Here is a 13,635-nt window from a genome sequence, read left to right as displayed (position 1 = left end):
CAAAATATTTAAGGGCATAGTGGGATAAACACTGTTTTCAAATTTAGTCCAATTATTTTACATAATTAGTTAAGCTACTTCTTTTAACCGTTTGTTAAAATTGAAAGTAACTTTTGAGATATAAGCAATCAAAGTTATAGCCTTCAATAGGGTTTTTATGGGTGCAAACTAAAAGGGCAAAATTAGACTATTTCACTAAAAATCTATTTTATCCTTGGGTTTTTAAGAAATTGTTTTAAAACTTTTTAAGAGTAATCTATAATAAATTTTAAACAACTTGTATAAAACAGAATTTAAAATTTTATTAAAAATAAACAATAAAATTGATTATTTTAACAATTTTGGTCATAAATTTTTTAATGACTTTTTTTAATCCGCTTACTTCAAGTTGTTTGTAGTATTAAAAAGTACACTTTCTGAAAATCTGAATTTATTTGCTTAAAAAATGAAGGAGCAGATAGATGTTTAGTAAATTTTTCAAAACTTCATGAAAATCTACCTTAAAAATTTTTGATTCTGTACAGTTGTATTGGAATTTTTATAAAACTTGTTATATATCAAAAATTGATTGAATTTATTTTGTTCCATAAAAAGTATCTTATACTATATACTCTAAGCTTTGAAATATATGTCAATGTCAATTTTTGTAAAAAAAAATGTTTATCCCCCTATGCCCTTAAATAGAATCTTAGCTTTACCAAGTCTATTTTATTGATTTTGGACAGGTGTAAGGTATTATCTTTTTGTCATCTTGTAGAGTTGCAGTTTAAGATCATGTATTTTATTTCTTTTCATTGAGCTTACATTTAAATGTTCAAAACTGTGTGCAGATTATTATTATGATGTAGTTATTTAAGTTTTTTCATATTAAAATATTTATGATTTTATACTTTCTTTAACTATACTTAATGCAAAACTTTATACACTTCTGTATTTTTTAAGTTAAAAAATGTCAAAAACACCAATTAAAAAAAGAAAAGGGCAAGAAGGAGCAAATTTAAAAGCTCGTGCTGTTAGAAAGAGGAAAACGGCTCAAATTAGAAACAATATGAATATAGAAAAAATGTTTGAAGCTTTGAATAATTCCCTGAATGATAAGTTCTCTGAAGATGATAAAGTTGTTACTAGTCATACTTTTTAGTAGTTTTTGAATTTCTTATTGTTGATACATGTAATACAATTTGATTCATAATGACTTTTTTTCAAAATAAAAGTACTTAAATGTACTAAAAAAGTAGTTTAGTAATTTCGTTTAGTTTATGTCATAAATTATATACAAAGATTAGTTAAACAAACTAAATTTAATAAAAAACTTAATATAAGGTGCTAGATGATTGTCAACAAATAAAACTGCTTAAAAACTTGAAAAAAGAATCGAACGAGACAAAAAAAAATAAGACCCAATCAATCAAAGCGTTTACAAAAATTAATAAACCTGCTCAGTCAAGGTATAGTTTTATAAATATTTTTTTTAATGTACAATAGTGTTTCCTAACTAAATTAGGGCCATAGGGGGGTAAAACCATGTTTTTTACAAATTGATCTTATTTTATAGAGTTTTTTCTAAGCTTCAAGATGCTTTTTATCGTTTTAAAAAATTCAAATTATTTTTTGAGATATGACCATTCAAAGTCGGGCCGCAAAATAGGTTCCCTATGGGAAGGGAAAACTAAAACAGCAAAATAAGACTATTTCATTTAAAATCTATCTCCTACATTTTTCATGCAATCTTCTTCAAACTTTCACAGTCTAATATTTATACAATAACAAAAAAACGTTACTTTAAATTAAAAAAAAATTTTGTATAAATTTTTTTTTTGAAAAAAAAAACACTTTTTTTTATTTTTGTGATAAATTTTTTTTTTTTTTAAATTACTAAAATTCTTAAGTAACATTTTTTCCTTTTATTATAAGGAATGTTTCCTGAAAATTTGAAGAAGATTGCTTGAAAAATGAATGAGGAGATAGATTTTTAGGGAATTTTAAAATTTCCAAGAATATTGACCGGGAAAAATTTGGGGTCCATACGTTTATATTGGAAAAATTTTACAAAAAATTAAATATCTTAGTAAAAATTAAATTATATTTTTGAATTCTATAAAAACTGGCTTGTAATTTGTACTTAAAGCTTTCATATAAAAGCAAAAGTTAATTTTTGTAAAATATAATGTTTGGGATCCCCATATGGCCTTAACAATTTTTACTAATTAAAATAAGTCAAAACTTACTAAGTTTTTAATAGTAAGACTTCTGTAACTACACAGTATACATAAATTGTGATTTAAGAACTGATTTTTTGCAGAAAACTATTTTGTTACATTGCAAAAAGTTGTGCTACTACCTAATATAAATGCTCATTTATCTATATTTATAATAAAGAGTTGAAAATTATTTTTACCTTTTAGTTTACTTAAGTATTTTTAAATCTTAACTTGATAATTTCTAAAATTTGAAAAATTAAAGTTTGTATATTTGTAAAAGAGTTAAAAATTTAAAATATTTCAAATAGTGTAACTTGTAAAAGGAATTTAAACAATACTATTCCATATAAAATATATTTTTACAAGTCTATCAGTTTTTACTTTATAACTCAAAAAAGTCCTTGTTCAAGTTTTTGATTTTGTAAGATTGTTTTTATGAGGTATTTTTACAAAACCTTAACTTTACGGCATAAACTAGATGTCTTCCTTAAAAAAATTATTAAAAAGTGAAAAGAGTTGTGGGGAGGTAAATCTTTTTTACTAAGTTTGTCAAATTTTTCACCTCAAACTTAATTACCAGTTTTTTTCAACTTCTTGAATTCAAATTAATTTTAAAGAGTTAACCAATCAAAGTAAGAGAACTTAATAGGCTCCTTATACACTTACTTATAGGGTTGCCACAAAACCTGGAATCCTGGATAAACCTAGAATTTGACAATTTAGGGAAAAAATATCTTGAATTTTTGAATTTTTTAAAAAAGCCTGGAATTTAAACAATTTTTACATGTTAAGTAGTAAAATTTTGATTTGACACAAATATCTATCATATAGATGAAAAGTTTTTGTGATTATCAAAAAAAGTTATTTAAAGTAGGTTTACAGTATCTTTTCAATGTTGTAATACTGTCAGTTATAATACTAAAAGTAGACCTAAAAAAGTAAACTTTCAAAAACTTGGAAGAAATTTCTCAAAAACAAGTGGCAACCCTGCTTATATAAAAAGACAAATTATAAGCCAAAAAAGACTCCCCTAATTTTTGAGCAATTGTTTTTAAATTTTTTCAGTTTGTTTTAAAAAAATTATGAGCAACTAGTAGTGATACTTTTTAAGTTTTTTAATTTTTCTTTCAAAAAAAAAAACAGAAGATCTTTTTTTTATGGTTGCAAAAATATTATTTTAAATTTTATTTTTATAGTTTGTTTCTAATAATGAATAGAACATATCTTTAAAACTTGAAGTAAATTGCTCTAATATTGTTCTTCAGATGAAAAATTTCTTTGAATTTTAGAATGTTCAAAAATTATTTGCTAATAGCTTGCTATAGTTGAAGATTTTAACAAAACATATTTGTTATCATATATTGACTAAAAATTAACCAAGAAAAGTTTATGTTCTATACGTTTTTATTGAAAAGTTTTTACAAAACTGATTATGTTTATAAAACTGATTGAATTTATTTTGTGCTATAAAATGTCTCTTATATAGTATATTTTAAGCTTTTAAATAAAAGTCATTTTTAGTTATTTTAAAGAAAAATTTGTACCCACCTATGCGTCTAGTATTTTGTTTCTTTTTATTTCAAAATGATATGTTTAACTTAAGTTAGTAAAAATTGTATTATTATTTATATACTTCAAATAAATAAAAATTATTTTCCATCCAAATATTTTATTGAATGACGACGTTTTGCTGCTCATAGATTATGAACAGCTCTACAGATTCTGTACATTAAAAATGCATCTAAAATTATGTATTTATTTGTTAACCATTTACTAAAAAATTAAGTGTACAAATAAAAATAATATAAAGTTTTACCAGACAGTAAAAAACTGGTCTAAGAAAGTAGAGTTAATTAATTTTAACTTTTTATTCAAGATTGGTATAATACTATGATAATAACTAAATCAGGTATAAATTATTATTAGTGTAAGTGATATGATAAGATTTAAGTTACAAAAGTTACAAATACTTAATGTGAAATATTGTTTACAAAATCTAAAAATACATAAAAACAATGTTCTATAAATTAAATTATATACTTTTTAAAATGAAAGTTACTTTAAATTCCAAATTTTATTGCAAATTCTCATCAGCTTATATTTTGCAATTTAACACCAACATAAATTAAATCTTTAAAAAATGAATAACTAATTTACAAACAATCACTGAGCATGAAGTAAAATATGGTAATACAAAGAGAATTAAAATAGATATAAAATGAAATTTAAAATTATAGGTAATTAAAGTAAAATCATTAACCGGAATTTAGTTATGTTATTTAAAGCTGACTGAAATCGTTATATTTTTGAATACAAGCTTTCACATATATTTTATAGATAATACTACGATGATATAGAAATGATACAAAAAAGCATTTTATATATATTATTACAACCGTTGTTTGTGACTTTTATTTTTTGAAACTGTGATAAAAATAAATAAACAAACTGGTATACATAGTGTAATATTTGAAGAAGATGGATCACCTACTTCCTAGCCAGATGTTTAGAAAATCTGGATTTTTTTCATAATCTGCTCTTAATCTTTTATCCAATAAATTCTCATTTTAAGTTACATGTTTACCAGATTCTACTCACCGTAGTACTCCTTTGTCAGACTATGTGTAGAAACGTTTTCACAGGTATGAAAAATAGCCAAAAGCGAAATGAAGTGATCATAAAATCAATCACACCCCGAATGGCTTTCAAATGCCTTTGCAAATTTTTGTGAAAACTGTCTGGACACTTTCTTCTATAGTCTTAATAGATATACTGTTTAATTTATATCTTATGTGTTTATACTTGGTGCTTTATTCTTTAGTTAGTGTTTTTTTAGAACTGTGAAAAAAGAAGTAGGACTTAAAAGTTTTTTCCATAATCGTAGAAGTAAACGTCAGTGTGATATACTTGAAAAGGTATTTTTTATGTTTGTGAATATTAGGTTTTAAGTATCTAAAAAAATTCCTTTAATTTAATTGTATCGGGAATTTTTTAAATCTTGTTTTATTAATTAACAGATAAAATAAGTTGTTTCTTAGATGGAATCTTTTAAAATGTTAAACATACAAAATTCTTGCATAAATTTCTGATTAGTACTGTACTAGATTTTTATAGTTTGTTATATACTAAATAAATGTAACGTTATAATTAACTAATTAGGTTGTTGATTTTTATAACTTCATAATCAATTCACTAAGAATTATAAGAAATAAAAAAAAATTTTGACTTTTAAAGCTACATACAGTTAAATAAAGTTATCTAATATGTATATATATATCTATTCTAATTTGTGCTTTTAAATTAAATAAACCAATTTTAAGTCTACATGATATTTACTTATCAATAATTTTTCTCCATTTAATTTTTTCTAAAAGGCTCAAAAAACGTCAAAAGTGGTTGATAAAATTATAAATAATGTTGAATCAAACATCGAGATTGTTGAAATTCCAATGAAAGGCAGAGGTATTGTTAGTACGAAGTAAGTTTTACCTAATTTGTATGAGAGTTAAGCTTGGATATTTGTGTAAATAGTTCAACTAACTTACTTTTTTATTTAAAATAAAATAGTTAATTGCTAGTTGTTTATAGAACTAAGTTATAAACATAATTAATATCTATGTATTCTTTATTGTATTTTTTATACAATTCTTTAATCTTGAAAACTGAACTTAATCATTATCAATCTAAATAATAAACGTAACAATTCTTTAAAATTATTGTTTTTTAGAAGTGTTTCGCAATAACTGAAAATATTACTTCAGGTTCGCTTAAAATATTTTCAATTTTTTAATTATAGCTAAGTTCTTAAATTTAATATGTTTTGTTCTCCTTTGTATAAGCTAATATTAAAATGTTTAAGAATATTGAAAAAAAATTAACTTAAGTTCTAAGCAACTTTATTTTTGAAAGATAGTATGATAAGATAAATAACTCAAGTTGTTTTTGATTGATCAAAAAGTGTTAAATGAAAAATATAAACAAATTAGTTTTTAAATAATTGTTGAGATATAGCCGTTATCAATTCAGAAGGTACAGTAGTTTGTTTGTGGGAAAAGGTAACTAAAATGGTGAGTAAACAAAAATCACTAAAAACCTATCTACTCCTACGTTTATGAGATAAATACCTACAATTTTAAAAAATTTTCCTAACAGTATTTAAAAAAATCTGTCGTAAGGAATTGTTAATTTTTCTATCTAAAATTTATGCTTTTTTTTACAAACTTTTCTAAATATTGCTAGGAACGTTTCCAGGAGTTTGTGGTATTTATCTCAAAAAAGGTAGGAGTAGATAGGTTTTTAGTGATTTTTGTTTATTCAATATTTAGTTATCTCTTCCCAAAAGTTACCCATTGCACTTTCTGCCTTGAACCGGCTGTATCTCAATATTATTTCAAGTATTAAAGATTTATTAAAAACAACTTGTAGCTTTTATAAAACTCTAAAGATAAGATCCACTTGTAAAAAAAGAAAAATAGTTTTTATTCTCTACGGCCTTAAAAAATTCAAATTTTTGATTCTTTGATCTTAATTTTAATACTAACTTCTATAATTTATACACTTTTTAACATGCATTTTTCAACAAAAGTATTTTTTAAGGCCATTTGAAAGAAACGAGTTTGTGGTAGAATACGCTGGCGACTTAATAGATTCTCAAGAAGCCCAAAAAAGAGAAGAATTGTATCAACAAGATAAGAACATCGGCTGTTACATGTACTATTTTAACTCCAGAGGAAAGAATTTTTGGTATATGCTTCATTAAGTTTTCTACATAAAAATTTTAAAAACTGGTTTATTGATTAACTAATAATATAAATATTTAAATTCAAAAAATACTTTTCATCTTAAAAGAGTATAGAAATTGATCAGTAGCTTGATCCAACTTAATTTTTCTTTAAATATAAGTTTAAAAGGCTGCAAATTCGAAATAATTCCATAATATTTTCAAAAAAAATTGCTTTTGGATTGGACTAATAAAGTTCATTAAAAATTAAAAAAGTTTTGAATAAATTTTCTACCCTCACATGTGAAAAATTTGGTTAGGAAAAAAACTAACTATCAAAAACAGCTTTATAATTCAGTGATTGTGTTTATTAGTAAAAAATTAGTAGCATAAATCATTAATATAAAATTAATATAAATAATTAATTAATATGAAAAACTGACAAGAGTTATTTAAACTTCAAAATATTCTACAAATCCAACTTCATCTCGGGTCGCATTAAGTTCAAATACCACTTAATCGAACAGCATAGACGCGACAGCGGAGAGTGGCAGGCTGGGAAGGTTGCTGAACCACAGCAGGCAGGATCCCAACTGCTACACCAAGCTCATGTGGTTCCCCAACTCGCAACGCTTCAACCACAGTGAGGAGATGCCACATTTGACCATAGTTGCCAAGCGAGATATACAGAAAGGTTTTTTTTTATTGATGTGTTCGAAAAAGTTAAGAAATTAAAGCATTAAGACGCCAGGTAAAAAAAAACACTTAATGCTGTTATAATAAAAAATTTGTGACATATTTTTTTTAGAAACGTAAGAATTAATTTTTTAGTAACATATCAGTGTAACTTATCCTTAATATCTCGTAGATAAGATAAAGGATTAAATTAAAATTATTAATTATGGTATTTTTTGTTGACTTTTTTTTTACACATAATACAAAATATAAATTCTAATTTAAAAAAAAACTAAACATATTCTCTTATTTAGTTCAAGATTTTATCTACCTTACTTAGACTTCATATACTGAACCACATGGAAATTGTAAAATAGTTGTTTACTATCAAAAATGTTTCTTTCCAGGAGAAGAACTTCTGTACGACTATGGTGACACAAGCAAAAAGAATATGGAGGCATATCCGTGGCTAAAATTATAAAATTACTTAAAACGATAACCACATACGCGTAAAAATTTGCTTGTGATAATGAATTTTCCTCATCTATATTCTATAAAACCTTAAGTATTTTTTTAAACATGAGTTTGCACAGGATATGAGTTACTTTGAAGTCTGCTGCTTTTAACAGCTTAAATGGAAAAACAAGTCGATTATAATATTTTAATGTTAACTATTTTTAGCTCCACATTATGTATATAAATTATATTCTTTATATAAGAGTACAATGAATTTAATTTTTGTGCACATTTTACTTACTAAAAGTTTTAAATGTTTCCTATTATTAAAAAATTCTTCTATTTTGGTTTCACATTTAAATTAAACATTTGTTGAAGCTGAAAATATTTGTTCAAAAATTTTTTTTAACTTGGTAAAATCTGATAAATAAATAACCATTCCAATTATGATAATAAATAATGTTTTAATAAATTTTTGATTCTATACATAATACTGTGTATCTTAAAAATGACCAAGTTATCAAGCACTCAAGCTTATTGAAATTGTTTCCTAAATTTCAGGCAGGTTTTATGATTTTTAAATTTAGTTTGTGTTTTTAAATTAAATTTACAAAAACTAGGGCTAGTTTCATGTAAACCAGGCTGTTTTTGGACACCCTAACTTTTTTGCTTCAAAAAGCGAGTTCTTAATTAGTTTCATACCTAAATTTGGTAAATAATTAGTTACTTATTGTAAATAGAAATTACATTTTATTAACTCGCACAATTTATTTTTCAAAATATTTAAACTGTGTTAACGAATTTATATTAAATTTAACTAGTTAGATGACATGAACCCTGTAAATTTTAAACAACACGATGTTATTTTTGGAATAAATTTGTAGATTTCATTTTAGTTTTTACCACTTAATTATTTGTAGTCCATATAAAAGTTTTTTAAAGGCTTACTAAACCTTAAATGTTAAGCATTAATTGGTCATATAGATCGTGTAGGAGATTTTATACAACTAATGCGGTATGAAAGCTTTAATAGTTAAAGCCTTTACATGGACAATAAAAAACTTTTTTTTTATTTTAGTAATTTTTTTATTTTCAAACGCTACTGTAATTGTAACTTGTAGTTTTTAGTACGAAGTAAGTTTTAAAATGTGTAATTTTACTAACCAAAAAAAATGTATCTATTTTAACTGAAAATCTGATTGCCTTAGTGATTCATCGTTTCAAACAAAGTCACAAGGTTAAAATCCAAACTCTGAAAACAACTAAATTTAGGATGTTTGTATCTGCCTACGCTGCAACAAAAAGAAAACATCAACACTCTGATCATGTGATCGCTGCTACCAAAGTAAACTTACAATCAGCTTTTAAATTAAAAAAAAAGATAGATTTTATCTGAAACTTTTTTTTTTGTAGTCCAAAACTTCAGTTTTTTGGAAATGTATCGTATAGTTTATAGCGATTTTGTTATTTAAGTAGGAGTTTTATCTTTATGAATAATATTTTTATGTTATATTTACTCAATTAAAAATTTAGAAGTCTTAGATTAGTTGTTTTCGTAAGTATTTGCTTTACTTAGGTTAAATTTGCGTGTAAAAAGAAACTAACAAAACCTAAGCGCAACTTAGTTAATAAAAATAAACTAATTGTAAAAAAAATAATAACTTTATAAACACTGTAAAACTTATATAATTTTTTTTTGCTATCTCTAATGAAAATATTCGTTCGTTGCTTCAAACTTTCTTTAACAAAATACCTCAGTTTCAATGTAATTTCTTACTCAAGTTTTGAAATACTATAAAGTTTACTAATAACGATAAGAAAAGTATTATACTATGAAGTCTCAACATTTGAATATTCAAGAAAAGTCGTTCGTTAATATCCACTGAACTTAAATTTTCATAATGCTCTATAACCTTTTTATTAATTGCCAAACCTTAAAAAGAACTAAGTTATACTTAAAATTATGTGATAACTTTTTTTTATAAACTTACACAAATTTGAATAATTATGTTTTTTTGATCAAAATAGAACATAATATACTTCTTTCATTTAAGTTAAACAAATTTTGGGAAATAACTAATCTAATAAAGAAAATGTTTTATTAAATTTATACTGAAAATTAATCTTTTACAGCAAATCTATCCGAGATTATTAATTTCTTTTTGATGGCAAAGTTTTCTAGATATATATTGTTTATTAACCGACTAAAGTTAACGCTCAAAATATTTGGTCTTAAAACCTGGTATACGAAAAAACCTTTCGGTCATCGAGTCGCACACCACGGATACGTTTTAACGTCTTGTCCAGTTAAGATGGTTCGTTTTATTATTGGATTTTTACAATTTTATTTGTATTTAACCCTAAGATTTTCAGACGTAAACTTCACTATTCGTTATTTTTTGGAATTTAGTGCATTTTGGTTAGTATTTCTGAGTTTTTTGTTTGTCGTTCAACTTATATATATATATATATGAAATCCAGTCCATAAGACATTCAACTGTATTATGGAGTTTGGTTCGATGACCGGAAGGTTTTTTCATACACCAAGTCTTTGATCAAAATTTTTTTCGTTGTACAATAAGAAATACTTATGATAACTTTAATAATGCTAACAAAAAACTTTTTTCATAAATTTATGTGAAGTTAAAATTTATACTTCATTACGTTTAGTGAAAAAAGCATCTGAGTTGTTAACTGAGCTTGTGGCTGCTTTACTTTTATATTTAATACTTTTTTTATTATAGAAGACAAAACGCTGTTAGCGTCAATAAATTAATTTTTAAAAAAGGTTAACAGAAACATTTTACTTTTGTTTCACCAATATCAGTTTTAGACTACCTCATCATTTGTTAATATTTTCTCAAGCTATAACTTTTTTACTTAAGAATATATCGATGCTGAGTCAAATTACAGTATGCTTTAATATATAGAAATTTTTACTGATGAATACAATTTGTTTTATTAATGTTATTTTTCAACTTTGAAAAAAGTTCTACATATAAAACTAAAAGTTCTAAGAAACCAAAAACTTGTATTAGAAGAAAAAAGCTAAAAAACGATTTAATTGAGATACAACACAAACAAGTTTCTGAGAAAGGATCCAGATTTATCAGTATAAATCTTTTGTGGGTTAAAATAGTTTAGAATTATTTAGCGGACCGGCTAAAAATAGAAATAATACTGTTATTTAAAGTTAAGAAAAGCTAAAATGTAATGAGAATTAATGTGTTTACTAAACTTTTGTGTAAAAGAGTTTGTCAATATGGATATGGCGTATCACCACTAAACTATGAACTTTTAACGCAAGGCCGATCTAATCTTTTGGTTGTAAAACTTTAGTTTTTGGCATTAAGTTAATTAAGAAAAATTTCTAATTTTAAAAAAAAAGCATACCAATTACATGAAAAATTTTATTTATTGAAAAAAAATATATCACGGCAAGTTATAGCAACCCTTATACTGTGTATTTAAAATTGATTTCACATAAATTCACTAAAACTTTTTATACCTTTAAATTATTACCTATTTACACATTTAAAAAATATTTACCAGATTACAACAAACATTAATAGAAAACAAAATTTATTTTGGCAAAAAACTTTCCTTATATTCGAAATGTTATGTTCGTTTTGCAATTAAATCGTATTATTGATACTTTTATTTGATTGTCTGTATGTCGATTGTTAAACCGCTGGAAAGCTTACGGAAGTTTACAATTTAACTAATAACAGCTTCTTTTTGACAACATTTTTGCCTTTTACTTCAAAATTTTTGCTCAGACTCAAAAGTACCCAACTGTTATACATAAAAGTTTAGTAATGTGAGAACTTATTACCTAAAACTAAAAGTTCTCTTAAAATATTTTTCGATGGTACTATTGGTTTTCAAATGAGGATTATATTTCCGTTTTTACACTAATTTACAATTGGAATTAGTTGTAAGATATATTGTCTACCCACGTTTATAAGTACCTAATTCATAGTTGTACTTAATTGTTTTTTTTTTTTTGCCAAAGTTACATACCTAGTTTAAGTTAGTTTTAAATACCTATTTGTTTACACTTCAATTAGTCAAGGCTTTTAAGTTTTAGACTTAAATAATTCCTAAATTTCAATGTTATATTTTGAGACCACCAGGCTTCTATACAAATTTTCAATACCCTAATTTTTTTTGACTTATAGTTAGATTCGCTGTTGCATTTTATTGACTTGCTATCATAAAAAAAAAGTATATGTTTAAAATTACTAGCTTAAACAAGCTTTAATAAACGTTTTTAATTTACTAAGCTGCTTATAAATATGCTACTTCGTTTAAAATAACACTAATAAAAGTTGTATTTTTCAATGACTTTTATTAAGGTTGAATTTATTAAATAAAAATGAGGAGCTTCAAAAATTAATCTAAAAGATAATAGCTAAGAAGAACAAACGAGCTGTATTAATTTCAAGGTACATTACTTTAAAATAAGTACTAAACTAATTAAAAAGTAATAAAAAACTGCACAAGTTGGAAGGAAATGCAAACATAAAGTTTTATACAGCTGAACTAGCAATTTCATATATAGAAGTTTAACTTACAACAACAAAATCTTTAAGATAAACGACGAGACCATAAAGCTAAAAAGTTATGTACGTGCCAAAAAATGGGGTAAAAACGGCAAGTCTGCTATACAGGGAATACGGTCAGTTTTTACTAGATATTCTTTTAAACTTACTGAACTACACTGAACAACTAAAACTTTTTTTTTACTTTTTTTTAAATAATTTTCTACTTCTTTATTACCAATTTTAACCATTTTTTATTTATCTTTAACTATATATAATTTTGATTTGAACAATTTATAATATTGTTCTAAAAATATTCTACAAGTTCGAATTATTCAATGAATTTTTAATCCGGCCATTTTATCATTAAATTACTACGTCCATATAATTTTTTGTATATTTTTCAGTAAAAAACAGGTCTATAAGCACTAATGCTTTATCTGTTGTTTTTTTGTTTTTAATATAAATGTTACGCATATGAATAAATATTTGTGCATTGAAACGCTGATCGGTATAAAAATATAACAAACTTTTTTTTTTTGTATTTATTAATCAAGTCAAACGAAAAATGTATAAAAATTAAGCTGTAGCAGTAATAAAATTAAAAAGCAAAATATATAAACAAGTACTTTTGTTACTCAAAAAGTTAGAATTACAATAAAACATGGCAGCAAACTGTAGTGAAGCAGTAGGTGTAGTTAGCTAGGCTTCATGCAAATTTAGCACACAAGACCAATATTTTTTGTTGAGCTACATTTAGAAGTACGTGTTACTGAAATGTTTGAGCTTGATTAATTTTCTGAATAATAAAAGCGTGGACTAAAACTATGAGTTTATTAGGATCTGGTAAATCTGTTATACTATTAGTATAAAATCACTATTATACTATACTATTAGTATAAAGTTGTTTAGTAAATAAATAAATAAATAAATAAATGGCTTAGACGTAAAATAAATTTCAAACGCACATCTAGTCGGGAACGGGTCTGAATTACACGAAGACAAAATTGCACGAAGTTACTAAGTTTCACGAGGGGAC

The 13,635-nt window shown here is 24.4% G+C and overlaps 1 protein-coding gene across 1 annotated transcript; it reads left to right on the top strand.

Moving 5' to 3' along the window:
- The first annotated feature begins 731 nt into the window (after positions 1–731).
- On the top strand, positions 732–8,936 carry LOC145831641 (N-lysine methyltransferase KMT5A-like). Its single transcript, XM_082938951.1, has 7 exons — positions 732–1,117; positions 1,324–1,448; positions 5,038–5,116; positions 5,576–5,679; positions 6,798–6,944; positions 7,449–7,615; positions 8,004–8,936. The coding sequence occupies exons 1-7, from the start codon at positions 950–952 to the stop codon at positions 8,075–8,077; spliced, it is 864 nt and encodes a 287-aa protein (XP_082795077.1). The 5' UTR covers positions 732–949; the 3' UTR covers positions 8,078–8,936.
- Positions 8,937–13,635: the final 4,699 nt, after the last annotated feature.

The sequence above is a fragment of the Thalia democratica genome, chromosome 3 (assembly GCF_965202585.1).
Source record: "Thalia democratica chromosome 3, ktThaDemo2.hap1.1, whole genome shotgun sequence".
Taxonomy (NCBI): Eukaryota; Metazoa; Chordata; class Thaliacea; order Salpida; family Salpidae; genus Thalia; species Thalia democratica.
Note: the sequence above shows the minus strand (reverse complement) of the source record. Positions and strands in the feature narration are given on the sequence as shown.